This window comes from Betta splendens, chromosome 13 (genome assembly GCF_900634795.4).
Source record: "Betta splendens chromosome 13, fBetSpl5.4, whole genome shotgun sequence".
NCBI lineage: Eukaryota > Metazoa > Chordata > Actinopteri > Anabantiformes > Osphronemidae > Betta > Betta splendens.
In genome coordinates, this window is record NC_040893.2 from 834,547 (window position 1) to 854,965 (window position 20,419).

A 20,419-nucleotide genomic window follows, 5' to 3' on the forward strand; every position below is an offset into this window, starting at 1 on the left:
TCCAGGCTTCAGGCTCCAGGTTCCAGGTTCCAGGTTCCATGCTCCAGGCTTCAGGCTCCAGGTTCCATGCTCCAGGCTCCAGGTTCCAGGTTCCAGGTTCCAGGTTCCATGCTCCAGGCTTCAGGCTCCAGGTTCCATGCTCCATGCTCCAGGCTCCAGGTTCCAGGTTCCAGGTTCCATGCTCCAGGCTCCATGCTCCAGGCTCCAGGTTCCAGGTTCCATGCTCCAGGCTTCAGGCTTCAGGCTCCAGGTTCCATGCTCCATGCTCCAGGCTCCAGGTTCCAGGTTCCAGGCTCCAGGTTCCAGGTTCCATGCTCCAGGTTCCAGGCTCCATGCTCCAGGCTCCAGGCTCCAGGTTCCAGGCTCCAGGCTCCAGGTTCCATGCTCCAGGCTTCAGGCTCCAGGTTCCATGCTCCATGCTCTATGCTCCAGGCTCCAGGTTCCAGGTTCCATGCTCCAGGCTCCAGGCTTCAGGTTCCATGCTCCAGGCTCCAGGTTCCAGGCTCCAGGCTTCAGGCTCCAGGTTCCATGCTCCATGCTCCAGGCTCCAGGTTCCAGGTTCCAGGTTCCATGCTCCATGCTCCAGGCTCCAGGTTCCAGGTTCCATGCTCCAGGCTTCAGGCTCCAGGTTCCATGCTCCATGCTCCAGGCTCCAGGTTCCAGGTTCCAGGTTCCATGCTCCAGGCTCCATGCTCCAGGCTCCAGGTTCCAGGTTCCAGGTTCCATGCTCCAGGCTTCAGGCTTCAGGCTCCAGGTTCCATGCTCCATGCTCCAGGCTCCAGGCTCCAGGCTCCAGGTTCCAGGTTCCAGGTTCCATGCTCCAGGCTTCAGGTTCCATGCTCCAGGTTCCAGGCTCCAGGCTCCAGGCTCCAGGCTCCATGCTCCATGCTCCAGGTTCCAGGTTCCATGCTCCAGGCTCCAGGTTCCATGCTCCATGCTCCAGGCTTCAGGCTCCAGGTTCCAGGTTCCAGGTTCCATGCTCCAGGCTCCAGGTTCCAGGTTCCATGCTCCAGGCTTCAGGTCCCTGCTCAGGTTCCATGCTCCAGGCTCCAGGCTCCAGGCTCCAGGCTCCAGGCTCCAGGCTCCAGGCTCCAGGCTCCATGCTCCAGGTTCCAGGTTCCATGCTCCAGGCTTCAGGCTCCAGGTTCCATGCTCCATGCTCCATGCTCCATGCTTCAGGCTCCAGGTTCCAGGTTCCAGGCTTCAGGCTCCAGGTTCCATGCTCCATGCTCCAGGCTCCAGGCTCCAGGTTCCAGGCTCCAGGCTCCAGGCTCCAGGTTCCATGCTCCAGGCTTCAGGCTCCAGGTTCCATGCTCCATGCTCCATGCTCCAGGCTCCAGGTTCCAGGTTCCATGCTCCAGGCTCCAGGCTCCAGGCTCCATGCTCCATGCTCCAGGTTCCAGGTTCCATGCTCCAGGCTCCAGGTTCCATGCTCCATGCTCCAGGCTTCAGGCTCCAGGTTCCAGGTTCCAGGTTCCATGCTCCAGGCTCCAGGTTCCAGGTTCCATGCTCCAGGCTTCAGGTTCCATGCTCCAGGCTCCAGGTTCCAGGCTCCAGGCTCCAGGCTCCAGGCTCCAGGCTCCAGGCTCCATGCTCCAGGTTCCAGGTTCCATGCTCCAGGCTTCAGGCTCCAGGTTCCATGCTCCATGCTCCATGCTCCATGCTTCAGGCTCCAGGTTCCAGGTTCCAGGCTTCAGGCTCCAGGTTCCATGCTCCATGCTCCAGGCTCCAGGCTCCAGGTTCCAGGCTCCAGGCTCCAGGTTCCATGCTCCAGGCTTCAGGCTCCAGGTTCCATGCTCCATGCTCCATGCTCCAGGCTCCAGGTTCCAGGTTCCATGCTCCAGGCTCCAGGCTTCAGGTTCCATGCTCCAGGCTCCAGGTTCCAGGCTCCAGGCTCCATGCTCCAGGTTCCAGGTTCCAGGTTCCATGCTCCAGGCTTCAGGCTCCAGGTTCCATGCTCCATGCTCCAGGCTTCAGGCTCCAGGTTCCAGGTTCCATGCTCCAGGCTTCAGGCTCCAGGTTCCATGCTCCATGCTCCATGCTCCAGGCTCCAGGTTCCAGGTTCCAGGTTCCATGCTCCAGGCTTCAGGCTCCAGGTTCCATGCTCCAGGCTTCAGGCTTCAGGCTCCATGCTCCAGGTTCCAGCCTCCAGGTTCCATGCTCCAGGCTCCAGGCTCCAGGTTCCATGCTCCATGCTCCATGCTCCATGCTCCAGGCGGGCACGGGCTGGCAGCTGAACGGCGCAGCGGCTCGGCTCTTTACCCATGTTACGCGGCTGGACACAGCAGCATCGCAGAGACGACACACAGCTGAGCGCCATGCCAGCGAGCCGTCACAACGACCGAGGGGTGTGAAGGAGTCGGGACAAATGGACCCGTCGGAGGATGAGTCGCTGCTGAAGAACCGTACGGAGCCCGGGCCGGAACCGAGCCAGGAAGCAGCGCGTCCTCCGTGGGTCATGACGGCGCTGGCCAGCGTGCTGATCTTCACCACGGTGGTGGACGTCCTGGGAAACCTGCTGGTCATAGTGGCTGTTCTTAGGAACCGTAAACTACGGAATGCGGGTAAGAAGCTGAAAGCTATTGTGATAGTGTGCTGGTCATGTGTGTGCGCGCGCGCGTGAGTGAATTACGGCACAGAGCTCAGGTTATTATACATAACAAAGGTGAGCTTAGCTTTACTGTATCCGCTGTCACGTGGCGATGAAAGTGTGTGACTTTATGAATGAACGGATGAATGCAAGCTGCAAACATGAATGGTTTCGAAATCCCTGGCGCTGCTTTGCTCAATGAATTGTCTTCAGCGCTGCCTCTGTCGTCGCTACTCTCTCACCGAACTTGTCAGTCAAACAGACTCGTTTTCATTCCGTTCAGAGCGCGTGCAGTGGAGGAGATGCTTCCACTGAAGCGTCCAGCTTCTTATCTTATTCCTGATTTCTTCATTAGGGATGAGTTATGCTTTATAGAAAGGTATGTTGATGCTCTTTGGCAGTAAAATCTGAAGATTTGGATGATCTGTGTACTGAACTAGCAGCTCTTTTTACACCGGCTCTGCAGTTTCTCTTATTTCAATTCAATTTAGTTTTATTTATATAGCACTAAATGACAACAATGTTATATAAAGGCATTTACAAGGTAAGGTTTAAGAAGTTACACAACTAAACCCAACAAATACCACATACAACAAGCCTTAAGTATTTAATAATAATTTGACAGTAAAATTGGAGAGAAAAAAACTCCCTCTCTAACGAGGAAGAAACAGAGGAGCTCCATGTATAAATTAAGTCCCCCAGCCGTCTATGTCTATTGCAGCTTAACTAAGAGATGGTTCCTGTGACTAACAATCACTGCCAACTGAAATTTATGTTGCTTCTAATTTTAGCTATATTTCTAAGATGAAAGTAGGCGGTTCTGGAGATTTGTTTAATGTATGATGTAAAAGAGAGATCCTGGTCAAAGATGACACCAAGGTTCCTCACAGTAGAATCTGAAGCTAATGTTATGCCATCCAGGGTGGCTATCTGACTCAATAGTGTCTCTCTCAGATTTTTAGGCCCAACAATAAGAATTTCAGTTTTATCTGAATTTAGTTGAAGGACGTTTTGGGACATCCAGGATTTGATGTCTTTTAAACAACTCTGAATTTTGACTAGTTGATCTGTTTCATTTGGTTCCAAAGACATATATCGTCTGCATAACAATGAAAATTTATAGAGTCATTAATATGGTTCCTAATAATCCCACCTAGAGGTGACATGAACAGATTCTACTTTGTTCATGTTAACGACAAATCCTCGTTAATGTGAACAAACTGGAATCTTTTCAACAAATAGGATTTAAACCATCCCAGTGCTGTACCTTTAATTCCGATGCTAAGTTCTAATCTCTGTAATAAAATGTTATCATCAATTTTATCAAATGCAGCACTAAGATCTAACAAGGACAGAGACTAGACCATTGTCTAAAGCTATGATACATTAACCAGAGCTGTTTGTCTGCTATGATGTTTTCTAAATCCTGACTGACTACAGGATATTTGTCAGATAATTGTTTAGCTACACTGTTAAATATTTTGGTGTAAATTTACAGTAAATTACTGCCTACTAATTGCATGACTTTCACAGTATCATACTGCTTGTAAATTTATAGCTCTTTACTCTGACTTCACAGTAAGATAGGACACTAAATTACTGAGTTAACAGTATGCCACTGTGATTTTACAGTAAATGGATGTAACTCTTACTGCAACTAGACAGTATGCGTTTGTAAAATGTTAATATTAAACTGTAATATCACAGTAAAGGTTTCATGAGGGGTTTTCTGTTATGTTACAACATATTGTGGTACAAATAATATATTAAATTAAGAAAATATAAAATTTATTAAGAAAAAAAAACCACACAATTTCTGTGACTTTTAGATTTGCATTTCATGGCACAACTTTTTGCAACACTTAAACTGGTGACCTAATGAACAGGTGTGTATGACATCCATTCGAAGTCAATTAATTTTCGAATGAAAGTGCAGACGTTTTGAATAATAGGTCCATGCTGCCTTTTCGATTTTGACCCTTTCTCTGGATTTATGCCCAAGAAGAACCTATAAAAACAAGATCAAGAGCAAAAATGTTAGTTATTGGTGAGAAACTAAAATAATAGAAAGACAAGCTTTTTTTTAAATAAAAATGATCTTTGGATCAATTCCAGGGTGCAGGAAGCATCATCAGCATACTGCATGTTGAAATTGTAGTAGCTGGCAAAGAGCGCTGCTAAGCCACCGGTCGTAGTGAGGTCCCATGACCACCTGCCACTCCACAGACAGCATCCATGCTCTTGGCTCTAATAAGTCACCTAACCTAGCTCAGTCTGTGATAGCCCAGTCTAGTATTTTCGACCTCTGCCTGTTTTTTGACCACGTCTTTCCCTACTCCTTGTCGGACCTTGTTTTTGCCAAACTGTGTATGACCATTGCCTGCCTGACTACGTTATTATTAAAACACTCGTTTATCCAAGCCACGCTGTGCATTTCGGTACTTCCACCATTGTGCCATTGTGACATTTACAGGGACAAGCATCAAATGAGAATCTAAAGTGCTTTTAGAAAATTGTTTGGTAGTTTTCAAGGTAGCTGAAATTTAGTGTGTTTTTTTCCCTGATCCAAAGGCATCTTGGTACATGATCAGACCAACAGAGGAAGGTTCTGTTTTGAACTGATGATTACTCTGAAATCCCTCTGCATCGCTAACATCATCATTTTAGCAGTAAGATGAGTCTGTGTAGCATCATGTTGTTTTTTAATAGACTCAATTTTGAACAATGTGGCCAGTGTATAGGAATATACTGGGCGAAGCACTCCTCATCATTTTCATCATTGCCCAATAGCAAAGGCACAGGCTCAACATAGTTAAAAGTGTTTTTAAAGACCCGTTTCTGGTCTGTGCTTAATACACCTTTGTTGTAAAGCTTCAGTAGATCACCATTGTTAATTTCATCAATAGTGTTGCTTACAGTGGATTCTTGGATGCCAAGATTTTTCAGTAAAGTAGTTCATAAAGTCATTGATTGCTGGGGAGACTGTCCTTCCATGCAATGCAGTTTACATTTATTTTGTTGGAACGCCACTGCCTTTCTAGTGGTCTGGTCCTGTGCTTTAGGCTGCGGATGTCTGAGTTATACCACGGAGCTAACCTCCTCTGATTCACTGTCTTCTTCTTCAGAGGAGCCACTGTGTCTAACATTGTACGTAGAGAAGCTGCAGCATCATCTACAAGACAGTCAACCTGTTCATAAGGATTAAGGTGACTGTTCTCTGTGTATCTACAAGACATTGAGGCAAAAGATGATGGAATCATCTGCTTGAATCTGGCAACAGCGTTGTTGCCAGATATAGTAACATTTCTTTCCAGCTGCTGCAAGATCAATTATAATCAATACCAATATTAATTATCTTGACCTGTACTTCTAGGAACATGATCGTTAATGTGACTCATTGAAATCGACTCATTTAAAGTAACATATTCATCCTGCTGCAGCCAGGTTTCAGTGAGACAGAGCAGATCTATGTGAGGGTCACTTATCAAGTCATTTATTAACAAGGATTTAGATGAAAGAGATCTGATATTTAATAACCCACACTTTATTAAATTACTGTTACTTTGTTTCGAAAGAGGAACTGTTTTGATGTTTATTAAATTCTGGTAAGTCACTCCCCTTTGATTTGTCTGTAACTTGTATAGTTTAGGTGGTCCGAAAGCAGAGAGAGTTGGAAAACCAGCAGGACTGTGGCTCTCGAAGACCAGGTGACCCCTGCTCTATGCATTAACTAACACTAAGAGGGAAATTGAGGAACCACTTGGAGAAAGCTGAGTGGGTTACGACACAAAGTCAGTGATGCTGGGCACCTTTCATATATGATGGTCCATCAAATTCTCACATTTAAGAGGACCAGTATGTAAAATTACACAATGTCAGATGTGAGGTAACAACCTGCTTCATGGATCCAGACCCTGCTGTCCGCCGCCAGGATGGGCTTCCTCGACAGCGTTGACAAAGTTAATTCTATGGTTCAAAGCAGTGTTGTCATTAACGACTCCTTCGTCCCCAGTCCCCTGAGCCCCGCCCAACCCCCCCAACCAGGGCGAAGCAGAGGGCAGCGGAAAAGGCACCCCAGAACCCTGCAACCCAGCTTGGACGTGAGTGTGTGGATCTAAAGTGCACTGAAGGTGGGTGACACCTCCAAGAGCACAACCGCTGGCTGACGGTGTGTCCCCCGGACAGTGCCCCCCCTCACCCTAAATGTCTTTTTGCAGTTAAAACTGGGTGGTGATCTCTCCACCAGGGCCAGTGGGCGAGGCCACAACTGGCCTCAGCCCCAGGCCCAGTGAAGGAGCCCTGAATGTATGTGTATGTGGCTAAGTATAAGGAACTTTGGGAGATCACCAATTCTCCGAGGGGTCCAGCAGGCAGAGCCATCAATGTGAAGGCTCCACTGGCCCCCCCTGAAGGGGCCCCCAGATTCCTGGACAAGAGTGTATGACTAATGCAATTAAAACTGCAGAGCATCCCACTTGGGAGGGAGGGAACCACTTCCCGGTAGCCCCAGTCCCTCCATCAGCAGGACGCCCCTTGCAGACCTAAGTGGATGAATGTGGAGAAATGTAGTTGGGAAGCAGAGCACCAGAGTCCGCAGAGCCAGGTTCCCAAGTAGCTCTGCTACCCATCCCACCACCCCCCACAACCCCCAGCCAGGAAGAGATAGCCGAGACCCAGGGACCACAGTACTACTGCCCAGGCACCACACGCAGCACAGCCAGAGCCATCCTCACCCTTCTTTCACACTTACCCATTCTCTCGCTCAAGTATGCCCATGCTCGCCCCGTGTAGTGCTACACTCAAACCTACACACATACTCTGCGGTTGTGCATTGAGGGCCAACCTCCGCCCAGGGCCCAATGAAGGTCGGAGCCCGAGTAGTCCGCCAACCCCCCCTGCAACAGTCCCGAGCAGTCACCAGAGGACGTCGGACCGCTAGGGCAGGCAGCGCCCCACCCGAGCAGGGGCAGCGCCCCAGGGGAGAGACACCCCTCCGGGCACAGGCAGGCACCCCCGGAGGGAGTCCCCCGGACGCAGGTCACCCAGGTCTCCACCCCTAGGTCCACCCCCGCACACCGGCAGGTAGGCACGCCTCTGCTCCCTGGAGACAGGCGCACGCCAACCCTCAAAATGGCCATACTCCGGCACAGGAACGCCGGTCTCAGCAGCCACCACACCCATGCGGCCAGCCCAGAGTCCACCAGTCCCGTTGTCCTGGTTCCTTAGGTAGGCAGGCACCCCCAACCACTGTGCCAGACATGACGCAGTACGCGAGCCCCACGCATCCTTACCTGGAAATGGAATCACTCAGAGTATAGTTTTGCTCATTGATTTGATGAAGCAGACAATGTGTCTAAGGTGGTATAATCTAACAAGCTGTTCAGATACTGAGTAATGCTTAATTTTTTTTTAGTTTTCCAGTTCATGAGGATGATTTTCTTTGCGACACAGAGGGCAAAAAGAAGTGTGTGTGATGAGTTTGTCTCTAGATCAAGCCCACTTAGATCTCCTAGAAGACAAAGTGCAGGGGCTGCTGGGATTGGACAGCTTAACTGGATTGACAGGTTTTCACATACTCTTTGCCAAAATTGCTGCACAGGTGAACATGACCAGAATGCATGTAGGAATCTATCTGCTGTGGTATCTGTACAGTGAGGGCAAATATTTGAGTTTGTGAGACCCATTTGGAACATCCTTTGTCCTGTATAGTGAGTTCCATGAATAATTTTGTATTGTATTAGTTGTAAATTTGTATGTTTTGTCATTCTGAATAAATTAGAACATATATTATTCCAGAACATGTAATTAGTGGTGATGTTGAGATCAGCTTACCATTTAGAGATTGAAAGGCTCACTGTCTGATCTACATTGAAAATTAACATATAGATTTTGGATATGATGGATATATTGGATTGGATATGTCAATAAATCGCTCTATTACTGGTGGTGGATGCATGTGGATGGGAGTATTCTTACTTTTTGCATTAAGTATTTACTTTAGTTGTTGGTATTTTTTTTTTCCTTTTTTTTTGTTCTGTCCAGCAGTTTAGCAAGCAGCATATATTACGTTGAATGCCATATTGTGATGGACAGCTTTGCTTTAACAAGAAGAGTATATATAGAATATATATACTCTTCCTGATTTATGGTTTATTTAATGTTTTATTTAGCTAATCCAAAATGTGTGTGATGTTGCTGTGTTGGTGGACAGGTTAGGTTTCTGCTTTAGGGTGTGTATGCGGAAGGGTGGGGGGGTGGGTGGGTAAGGGGTGCAACCAGCTGCTGAAACCAAGCAAATCTGTTAAGTAAACAATCGGAGCAGGGATGTACCTTAGGCTAACACATTCATAACTAAACAACTGTTGTACTGTGGTTTACCTTGGAGATTAATACTAATACCAATAATAGTGCTAAGGTATGTGCACATACTAATACAAACATATACATATCATATACATACATATGTGCATTATTATACATATCCCATACTACTTAATAAAAGTCATGACATACAACACCACAAATTCCATATTCACACATTATTGATATTGGTAGTGATAAGTATCAATAATACTTACAGTTGGATTTGGAAAGTGTCCCACTACAAGGTTAGTAAGGCTGTAGCTTAATATTATTCACCCAAAGGGTGAGGCAGACGTTGGTGCATGAACAATGCCACTTGTGGAAGCCAGGGTGATGTGAGGGGCTCGGCCACTACGCCCATCCAGCAAGCAGAGGAAAGAATCCTAGCAGCCAGGGAGCCCACACACCTTCAGTTCCAGGAGGACAGGTGTTGCGACCCAAGCCGCCCACACAGACCCCCTAGGCAGAGCTGCAGCAGCCACAGAGACAGCATCCGAGGCCAGAGTGGGCCACCGGGGGTCAACGCTGTCCGCCCCATGAGAACCAGGGGCAAACACTCCCCCCGGCGGGAGGGTCGGCCTGAAAGAGTAGAGCCCGAGGACCCACGGTCCGTAGGGAGCCCGCCAGAAGATGCCCTCCGCGCCCAGAGTGGGGCCCGCCCCCAGTCCACCACCCCCACGAGCGGAGCAGGACCGACCCCATCGGCCCGACCTCATCCCCTGGCGCCACAGCGGCCTGCAGCACAAGGCCAGCAATTGGTGGGGTCAGCAGAAAAGAGACCACCCAGGCAGACGATCATCGTACCCCGGGCGGAAAACCGGACCCCCCACACTTCAACCGCACCACACGCATACCAACTCACACAAACACAGACGCATGCACCCACCCACATATGCAACACACATCATCACAACACACACACACACACACCATAGACTCTCTCACAACAAACTAGTCAATCATACGTGAACCAATGCACTCTCAGATACATTCTCGCACCCACACCATTCGCTTGATCACATTCGTGGGGAGGGTAGGTCTCCTGCCTGCCGTCCATGTGGCCCCAGGCAGGGACCGCAGCTCCTCCCGAGCCCCGACCAACCCCCTCAACCCGGGGGAGGCAGAGGGCAGAAGAAAAAGGTACCCCAGAACCCTGCAACCCAGCTTGGACGTGAGTGTGTGGAACTAAAGTGCACTGAAGGTGGGTGACACCTCCAGGAGCACAACCGCTGGCTGACGGTGTGTCCCCCGGACAGTGCCCCCCCTCGCCCTAAATGTCTTTTTTCAGTTAAAACTGGGTGGTGATCTCTCCACCAGGGCCAGTGGCCGAGGCCACAACTGGCCTCAGCCCCAGGCCCCAGTGAAGGAGCCCACCCCCGGCCCTAAATGTATGTGTATGTGACTAAGTATGAGGAACTTTGGGAGATACCCAATTCTCCGAGGGGTCCAGCAGACAGAGCCATCAATGGGAAGGCTCCGTCTACTGGCCGCCCCGGAAGGAGCCCCCAGATTCCTGGACAAGTGTGTATGACTAATGCAATTAAAACTGCAGAGCATCCCACTTGGAAGGGACGGAACCACTTCCCAGTAGCCCCGGTCCCTCCATCAGCAGGACGCCCCTTGCAGACCTAAGTGGATGAATGCGGAGAAATGTAGTTGGGAAGCAGAGCACCAGGGTCCGCAGAGCCAGGTTCCCGACTGGCTCTGCTACCCATCCCACCACCCCCCGTTGTTGGTATTTTAAGAAATTGGCACTAGTGATTTCATAGTGGGACACTAATTCTTCAAAAGAGGTAAACTTGTCAGAGATGCTTTTATGCTAACGCTCTGGTAACTATGATGTTTGATTTTGGTGCTGATAAAGGGCAGATCTGCAACTTCAATATTTCCACAAAATGTTTGTTTGTTCAATGTCTATCCAGGAGGAGTCTGCTGGCATGGGTTTTATTCATTTGTGGACATGGTTCAGTCTATTGGCAAGAAAATAGTGGTGGAAGTTAGGTAGTTCTAGGCCACCGCAGCGTCTGGACTTTTGAAGAGTTTTTAAACTAATTCGTGGTGGCTTGGTTTTCCACAAAAACTGAGATGTAGGAGTCTAATGTCTTAAACCACGCCTGGGCTGGCTGAGTTGGAATCATTGAGAATATGTAATTAATATTTGGCAGGATTATAATTTTTATGGTGGCAACTCTTTCCATACAGTAAGTGAAATGGGTAAGGACTGCCATCTTTTGAGGTCGGCTTCTATTTGTTTTAATAATGGATTGTAGTTTAGATCAATAAGCTCTGATAGCCTAGACGACAATTCAATGCCCAAGTATTTAATGTTCCCTGAATAAAAAGCAGTGAGGTGGACTGGACCAGGGAGTGGCCTGGGCAGGTGGTGCTGAGTCACGGCAGCAGCACCAGTGCTGGTGTGGGCATCTTGTTCTCTCAATCCTGTCCTCCAGTGTCCCTCACTGTGTCTGAAATCGTCCCTGGCTGACTGTTGGTGGTGCGGGCCATGTTTTCTAACAGCAGTTTGGTTTTAGTGAATATTTATGCTCCCACTTTAGGTGCAGAGAGACTCCTGCTGCTGAAAAAAGTAAATGCTGTTTTAATGGATTTTAACTCTGAGGATTTTCTGGTTTTAGGCGGTGATTTTAACTGCACTGAAAACACTAATCTGGATAGAAACCACATGGAGCCACATTCTCCATCGAAGCAGCTCTTAAGTCGAGTCCTAAAGACCCACGAGCTGGTAGATGTATGGAGGAGTCTTCATGGGCAGGACAGACAGTACACACGGTCTCCTTAGCGGGACTTGACTGTTTTTATGCTTTTGGGCATCATTTGAACATTTTTAGGTCCTGTTTCATCAGACCTGTTGGTTTTAGTGATCATGCCATGGTTTTATGTCATGTTTTTATTAACAACATAAAGCATAGGAATGCATACTGGCATTTTAACAACTTACTGCTGCTGGATGAGTCTTTTAAGGATGGTCTTAAGTTTTTTTTGGGAGAATTTCAGAACCAGAAAATTAGGTTTTGTAAGTCTGAGACAGTGGTGTGATTGTGGAAAAGTTGAGATAAAATAGTTTTGTTTACAATACACTCTCAGTCTCACAAGGGACATTACGAGGTCAATGAGGGATCTAGAGATTGACATTGTAGAATTACAGAACTTGGTGGAGTCCACAGGAAACAGGAGGCACATTGATGTCCTCAAATGCAAAAAGGCAGCTCTTGCTAGCCTATTGGTCACCAGAACACAGGGGGCACTTGTCCAATTTAGGTTTTAGAATGTGACTGATATGGACGCCGCTTCCAGATTTTTTTTCAGCCTGGAGAAACGTAATGGTAAGAGTAGGTCAATCCACAGTGTACAAGCCACTACAGAAGACATACTGGAGGAGCCCGGTGACATCAAGAGGACATGAAGTTCTACAGGGAACTTTTTCACAGCGAGTATGCTGAGTATGAGGAGGACATAGACTTCTTCTGTGGGGATCTTCCTCAGGTGTCTGGGGAGATAAACGATCCTCTGGATACAGACATTTCTCTGCAGGAGCTGTCTACAGCCTTGAAGGGCATTAAGGGAGGGAGAGCTCCAGGGCTGGATGGCCTCACTGTGGAATTTTATAAGACGTTCTGGTGTCACCTTGGAGCAGACTTTCTCTCTGTGGTTCATGAGAGTCTGGCAAGGAACCTCCTGCCTCTCAGCTGCAGACGGGTCGTCCTGACCTTGCTGCCCAAGAAGGGTGACCTTCAGGATATCAAGAACTGGCGTCCTGTCTCACGGCTGTGTACTGACTACAAGATACTGTTCAAGACTCTGGCTATCAGGTTGCGGGAGGTGATGGACCAGATCATCCATCAGGACCAGACGTACTGTGTGCCTGGTAGGCTAATCACTGACAACGTTGTGTTAATTCGGGATGTTCTGGATCTCTCTGGTTCATTGGGAATAGACTTGGGTCTGATTTCATGTGACCAAGAAAAAGCTTTTGACCGAGTTGAGCACCCTTACCTCTAGAAAACTCTGGAGAGGTTTGGTCAAGATATTAATTGCAGAACATAAGTCATAAATCGTATAATAACTGCATAGAAAGAAGAAACAGTTTTTCCCATAACACAACCTACGACTAATTTGTCTAGATCAATACTCCAATCGGTCAGAACTCAGGGCTTCATCGCCTTTTGTGGGACCATGGGTCACCTGTGGCATCTCCTCAAGCCTGTCAGACAAGGCTGTCACCATATTTACCAAATGTTCAGTCTGTCTGCAGATGTTATCCATCTGTTTCTTGTCTTCCTCCGAACGGGCTGAGATCTTATTAGTCAGTCCTGCAATCCGGGCATCCGAACGGGCTGATATGTTACTGATCAGTCCCTCCATCCGGGTCATCCTCTGATGCAAATCATCCAAACAAGCTGAAATGTTAGTTGTCAGTCCTTCAATCCGGGCCATCCTCTGGTGTAATTCCGTCAGCCGAGTAACCATGGCCCCCGTCGGTGTTTGTAGCTCTACGGCCGGTGGACACGCCAATGAGCCGGCCGCAGATTTTCCAATCTTCCGATAAAGCAGGGCACCACCAAAGCCAATCATGAGTAGCCCTGTTATCAAAGTCCAAAATATGAACAGATCCTCTGCATCCTCGATGGACAGAGGCTCCAGACACACAGGGCACCAGGAATCCCACGCGTCCCGCACGTAGCTGGAGGCAAGAGTCCTCAAGGGGCAAAGTGGTTCTCCCGGAGATTCTTTCCTTTGTGAAAACATTTTGTCCAATGCGCTGAGTGACCAGTTGATTAGCTCCATGTTCAAAAATGTTATTCCAAAATAGCAGATCAGGGTGCTCAGAAAAAGACAAGACAAGGGCACTGCAAACAATAGCAGAGTGGGAGCAGAGAGAAAAACATGTCTGCACTCCTCGAGAGGAGGAGTGGCCAGTGGGCTCTGGCATCGCCTGGCCTGTGTAGAACCTCCTCCTGCCCTTCTGACCTTTCTGCCTAAGGAGCCAGGGGGTAGTTCACGTGTCTAGCAGGGTCTCGGCCTTGAGATTACAGTTTACCCAAAGATTCCTATGTGGCCCAGCTGACCTAGTTTGGAGAGCTGTGGTTTTTGACATTTTTAAGAGGACTGATGATCTTAACCTGGACACTGCCCTGTTTTTAATTGACAAAAGTGTTTTTAATATTACAGTTTAACCCACCCACTTTTATCACAGTGTTTTTAGGTCTTGGGATTGTTTCAGTTGAGGAGGCTGGAGCCCTCAGTCTCGCTTCAATGGCTGCTGGTGGAGCCTCTTATTCACAAGGCTCGGCTGGAGGTTCAAGACAGCAATATTCCTGGACTAACACATGCTCTCATTACTGCTGGATTAATAAGGCTGTGCCACCTTGTAAATGTAACTGGTCCTGATTTGCGGAACGTAGAGACTGTGACCTCTGCCTTGGGCTTCAGATTGACTTGTGTTCTCGCGAGGTTCCTGGAACTGCTGCTGAGGTAGTTGACTGCCGATGAGCGTGCTATGGTGGTGCTGAAAGAGGGAGATCCTTTTCCTAAGATTGGTTTTAGCTTGGTTTTTAGGGGCTCCAACAATGTTTATGACCTATTCACTCTAACTGGCAAGACAATGTATGGCTCCTGTGTTAAGGCACTGATTAGGAAGCAGCTGAGAAACCGAGTGGACACAGTTTGGAGGAGGAGACTGCCAGTGTCCGTCCAGACTCAGCCAGTGTGGAGAGTCATCTGCAAGCCACCACTAAACAAAAGGACTGGGCACCTGCAGTGGAGGATTCTACATGGAGCCATTGCCTCCTTCACTGGGAAGATCAACCCAGGGGGTCCCCACACCTGTGTGCACTGTGGTGAAACAGAGACTGTCTTCCACTTTTTTATGGACTGTGCACAACTGGCTGAGATTTTTAATTTATTATCTGGTGTTTTTAATGCTTTTAATAAACTGTAAAGTGTTACTGGGTTTATCTTTTTGTGCTGGCTACAGCAGAACAAATGCTGAGAAATGGCAACTGTTAAACTTCCTGTCTGGTCAGGCCAAGCTGTCCATTTATAAGACCAGACAGGCGAAGGACCGTGTGGTGGTCTCTGTGTTCCGTGCTCTGGTCAGGGACAGAATGTGGGTGAATTTAAAATTTTATAAGCTCAAGATTTATAAGCTCATCAATGGTGGTTTTAGTCCTGGTTTTAAGTAAGGCTTTGGCCTCTCTTCTCTCAAAGCAAGTATGTATATATGTATGTGCCTTTAATATCCTACATATCTATTGATTTATCGTAGTAGTTTTCAACTAAAAACATAAGGGTTTTACATGTGGAACAATGGTATTTTTAGCGTTTATGTTGTCTGCTTAATATTGGTCATTTTCACATGTAAGTCTCGTTGGAAAATCAAATATCTCTTTCTCTCGCTCGCTCTCTGAGTGGGCAATGTGTGACAGTGTGTGAGAGTCTGCATGGTGATTCTGGCGTTTTTTTCTCCTTTTCCCATTGTTATTTTTGTAAATTGTTTTTATATTGTGTAGAGTGTTTTCGTAGTTATTGTAGTGCTGGTGTTTTCTGTGGGGTTTGGTGGGGTTATGTTTTTTTTTTGTCTGTGTTTCCATCGGATGGCGTCTAAGAAGGCGTCATCTTGCTCCGTCATGGTGCAAGAGTGGTTCCGGATCTGACGGTTTCGCTGGAGGACGTGCTGTTGGTGGTAGGAGAGCTGGTGGGGCACAACTGTTTAGTGTATACCTCTAGAATGAATAAGGTGGTAGTCATCTTCCTCAAACAGATTGCCAGTGCCTTTAAAACCGTTGGCCTGGGGTGTAAAAATGAGAAGCTCCGTCATGTCCAATCCATGGTTTTTATGTACCTGAAGTCTCCTACACAGTTCCTGGATGTGTCATTCAGAGTGAAATATGAGGACTCGTTTTATATGGTGTTTGCGAGTTCTGGTAGCATGAACTGTTTTGAGTGTGTGGATCTGGGACACAAGCGAATCACCTGCCCTCACCAGCAACGGGGGGCTGGGCATGGGCCGCCTGACACTTCCACAGCAGCGGGGAAGGATGAGGCAAATGTCGTAGTGGGGGAGGTCGTTCATCCGCTTATGAATGAAAGTCAGAGGCTGGAGGATGACGGTGAGGTTGAGTACTACTCAGATCGTTTGTCGACTGCAGAGACAACCTCTCAGTCAGCTGATGCTTATACGTTGCAGGGGATTAATAGTTAATTGAATGAAACTTTTGGTAAATCCGTAAAGATTGCTGACTATTTTCCTGACACTGATAAATCTATTAAAGATTCCCAGAGCGGCCCGGGTGCCATTCTGTGTGGAGTTTGCATGTTCTTCCCGTGTTTGCGTGGGTTCTCTCTAGGTTCTTCGGCTTCTTCCCATGGTCCAAAAACATTCAATTCAATTTTATTTATATAGCGCCAAATCACAACAAAGTTATCTCAAGGCACTTTACAAAGTAAGGTTTAAGACCTCACAACTAAACCCAACAGATCCCACATACAGCAAGCATTTAATTTGAGTCAGTCTATGTGTTACCCTTTGATCGACTGGTGACCTGTCCAGGGTGTACCCCGCCTCTCGCCCAAAGACAGCTGGGATAGGCTCCAGCCCCCCCGCGACCCCACATGCGGGATTAAGCGGTAGAAAATGGATGGATGGATGGATGGATGGATGGATGGATGGATGGATGGATGGATGGATGGATGGATGGATGGATGGATGGATGGATGGATGGATGGCATTGATTTGTTGGATGAGCAAAAAATTTGTTGTAGGTTGAGAAAATTTGATACTGGTCTGAGGAGGGAAGCTGTGTCAAAGAGGGGGAAAATGGCAAATCGGACACTTAATCAGGTATGCCTGTGTGGTTTTCCTCCATTGTTTGTTAACTCTCTTGTTCTTTTCTCCTATATAGTCTTGAAGGCTGAGTTCTCTTAATATAAATGGGTGAGAGATAGACAGAAAAGGGTTTTGGTGGCTGATTTGTTTAATCAAAAATGTTTGGATGTTTCATTCCTGCAAGAAACACAGACTGACACTAATAATGAAGTAGAGTGGGGTATGTAGTAGGATGGTCAGGTTTTCCTCTGCCATGGCTCCAATTTTAGTGCAGAGGTTGTAATTCAAATCTCCCCAAAACTTACTTTGAACATATCAAGTAGTACCCAGATAGTGCAGGGTAGGATGCAGCATGTCAGGGCTCAGTTAGGTGAGCTGATCTCATTTGTAAATATTTATGACCTAAATGAAGGGTCAGAGCAGTTGGCGTTTTTTTTTTTTTAAAAAAAGAAAGACAGTTGGAGATTGTGGGCTGGACCTCCTGTTGATGCTACAGACTCAGGCACTCTGTAAGGAAATGGAGATGGTGGTGGAGACACTGATGGTCTTACAATCTGCATCACACACTCCATCTATCTATGTGGTCTCCCACTCACCCTTAAAGCAGCTGCGTTCTGGGTCATCAACTGCATTAAAGCCATCAACAAAGATCATAGCGCTTGCGACGGCCTCTCCCAACGACAGAACAGTGGAGCACGTTCAATGCTGGACCAGGAAGCTACCACCTATATAGACCAGGGGTGGGCATTTCTGGTTCTCGAGGGCTGCTTTCCTGCTGGTTTTTCAACTCTCCCTGCCCCAGTTACAGATGATTACCTCGATAAGGCGTGTTTAGTTAATCAGCAGATGAAAAAGCTAACTGACACACCTGATAAAGTTGATAAGCAGAAAGAGTTGGAAAGCCACCAGGGATACCAGCCCTCAAGGAATCAGGACTGCCCACCCCTGCAATAAACACAGCAACTTTAAAACGAGGCCAGGGGGATCTGAGGTACATGACACAGCTGCTGTTGTTGCTACAGACTCAGGCACTCTGTGAGGAAATGATGATGGAGACACTGATGACCTTACAATGTGCATCACACACTACATCTGTCTCTATGTGGACTCCCACTCACCCTTAAAGCAGCTGTCTCCTGGGTCATCAAATGTATTAAAGCCATCAACAAAGATCATAGCGGTGTGACCGACGCTTGCGGCCTCTCCTAGCAACAGAACGGTGCAATCGGATGTAATTGTGGATTTGAAAAGAAGTGTGCGTATGATCGACAGTTTCTTTTGGAAGTTCGTGAAAGAGCTCATGATTACGACATACATCTCTTGATTAGACTGGGCAAACTTTTACATTGGACAAGGCCGAAGGAAATCTGCGGCCACGCCAGGAACACACTTGACAAGAGGCTGAAAGCAGTGTGACAGGACGTGGAAGTAGGGCAGACACAGAGGAGTGAAGGCCGGGCTAGCAGCTAATTCGTACAAGCCAGCAGTGCCCACAATCTTGCTGGCACACGTTCACTCTATCAATAACAAAATTGACTACGTCAGAATGTGGAAAGCTTCTCAACGCAGTATAGGGAACTGCTATGTCACAGTTTTTCCGGAGTCTTGGCTGAATGAGACCATCATAGAAGCCTCAATCAAGCTTAAGGGGCTAACGCTACACAGGGCAGACAGAGTTGCTATGCTGGCCGGTAAGCAAAGAGGCGGCGGCCTCGCCATGTACATCCACAACTCATGGTGCCAGGATGTGGATTTCCTAACTGTGAAATGCTGGCCATTCCGCATGCCACAGGGCTGGTAACTCTGACAATCTAGCTGTTTTTCTCAAACCTATATATCCAAGCAGGGCAGGCCAGGCTTGGATATATAGCTTGTCTGGCAACGACCCTGCACGCTAGCTCGACGATGACCCTGCCTGTACGGAACGGTACTGTAATCCTGAGCTCTTTTGTTAATTAACCTTGCCTGTCCACGACACGAATTTTGCCTGCTCCCTTGTATTACTCATTTCTGCCTGCCTGTGTATGACCCTGCGTGATCTGGACTCTGTCTATTGGAATAAACCCTCACTTATCATCGCCAAGTGTGTCTGAGCTGTGCATGTGGGTCCAGCGTCTAGTATAACCTGACACACAGAAATCCTAAGTATAGTACACAGGGCTAATTTTTAAGTACACTATACTTACTGTAATAGCACATAGTGGTTTTCATTCAAGTATTCAAGTAAACTTTACTTTTTTGGTTATTGATCTAAACAAATCACTATACCTTACTCACTCTACCTTAGTAAATTGTAATCAAAATGCATTTGCATCAAAACTTACCAAGAGGTGAATTTATGTAAGTTATATTTCAGTCATATTCATTTCTTTATTGTTACAAAATATTTACTAAATTGTACTTATACTACCTTAGTATTTTTTGTATGTATTTGTAACAATACATTTTTGTGTTTGCATATATATATATATTAATAAGAGCGGCACGGTGGTGCGGTGGGTAGCACTGTCGCCTCACAGCAAGAAGGTTCTGGGTTCGATTCCCGGAGGCGGACCTCGTGCCTTTCTGTGTGGAGTTTGCACGTTCTCCCCGTGTTTGCGTGGGTTCTCTCCGGGTTCTCCGGCTTCCTCCCACAGTCCAAAGACGTGCATTAGGTTGATTGGGCCTCTCTCCATTGCCCGTAGGTGTGAGTGTGTGAGTGACTGGTTGTCTGTCTATGTGTTGCCCTGTGATGGACTGGCGACCCGTCCAGGGTGTACCCTGCCTCTCGCCCGTAGCCAGCTGGGATAGGCTCCAGCACCCCCGTGACCCCGCACTAGGGAGTAAGCGGTTAAGAAAATGGATGGATGTACAGACGACGTCACAGTGGTCAAAACCATCAAGGTGCGGGACAACCACAAGCCCTGGCTAACTGGGGAAGTTTGTTCACTGCTGAGAGCCGGAACAGTGCATTTAAGTCTGGAAAAGCTGCAGCTTATAAGGAAAAATCTGTCACAGGGAGCCAGAGAGAGGCATAGAGCCGTTATGCACAAAAACTAAACCGCCACTTCACATCCCACAACATCTGTGGCAGCGTTTTAGAAACATCACAGACTATAAGCCCCGCACTCCAACTACATAATGCACCAAACAGTCTCTACCAAAGAAACTGAACAACTTCTATGCACGGTTTAAGGTTAACAACACCTTTCAGGCACAGACAGTTCCACTATCATCCAGCGAGTGAGTACTTCAGCTGTCGAAAGGTGAAGTGCGAAAGGCCTTCTCCAGCATCAACCTACACAAAGCAAAGGGCCAGGATAACATCCCTGAACGTGTAGTTAAGGACTGGGCAGATCAGCTGAATGACGTTTTCATAGATATCTTTGATATATCTCTCAGGCAGAGAGTGTCTTAGTGTGCCAACATTATTCCATTAAAACTACCAACATCAATCCAGTATCCTTAAATGACTTTCGATCCTGTGGCCCTCAAACCAATTGTGACCAAATGTTTGGAGAGACTGGTTCTGAAACACATCAAGAACTGCCTCCCATCAAACCTGGACCCCCTACAATTTGCATACAAGCCAAACCGGTCCACAGAGGATGCCATTTCCACCACGCTCTATCTCACACTGTCAC

The 20,419-nt window shown here is 47.5% G+C and overlaps 1 protein-coding gene across 1 annotated transcript in view; it reads left to right on the forward strand.

Moving 5' to 3' along the window:
* Positions 1-2,038: 2,038 nt before the first annotated feature.
* Positions 2,039-20,419, forward strand: part of mtnr1ba (melatonin receptor type 1Ba) — a 66,604-nt gene continuing 48,223 nt past the window's right edge. Inside the window, exon 1 of the mRNA XM_029170482.3 lies at positions 2,039-2,564. Within this exon, the coding sequence (XP_029026315.3) occupies positions 2,039-2,564 (526 nt within the window). The remainder of the gene's footprint in view (positions 2,565-20,419) is intronic.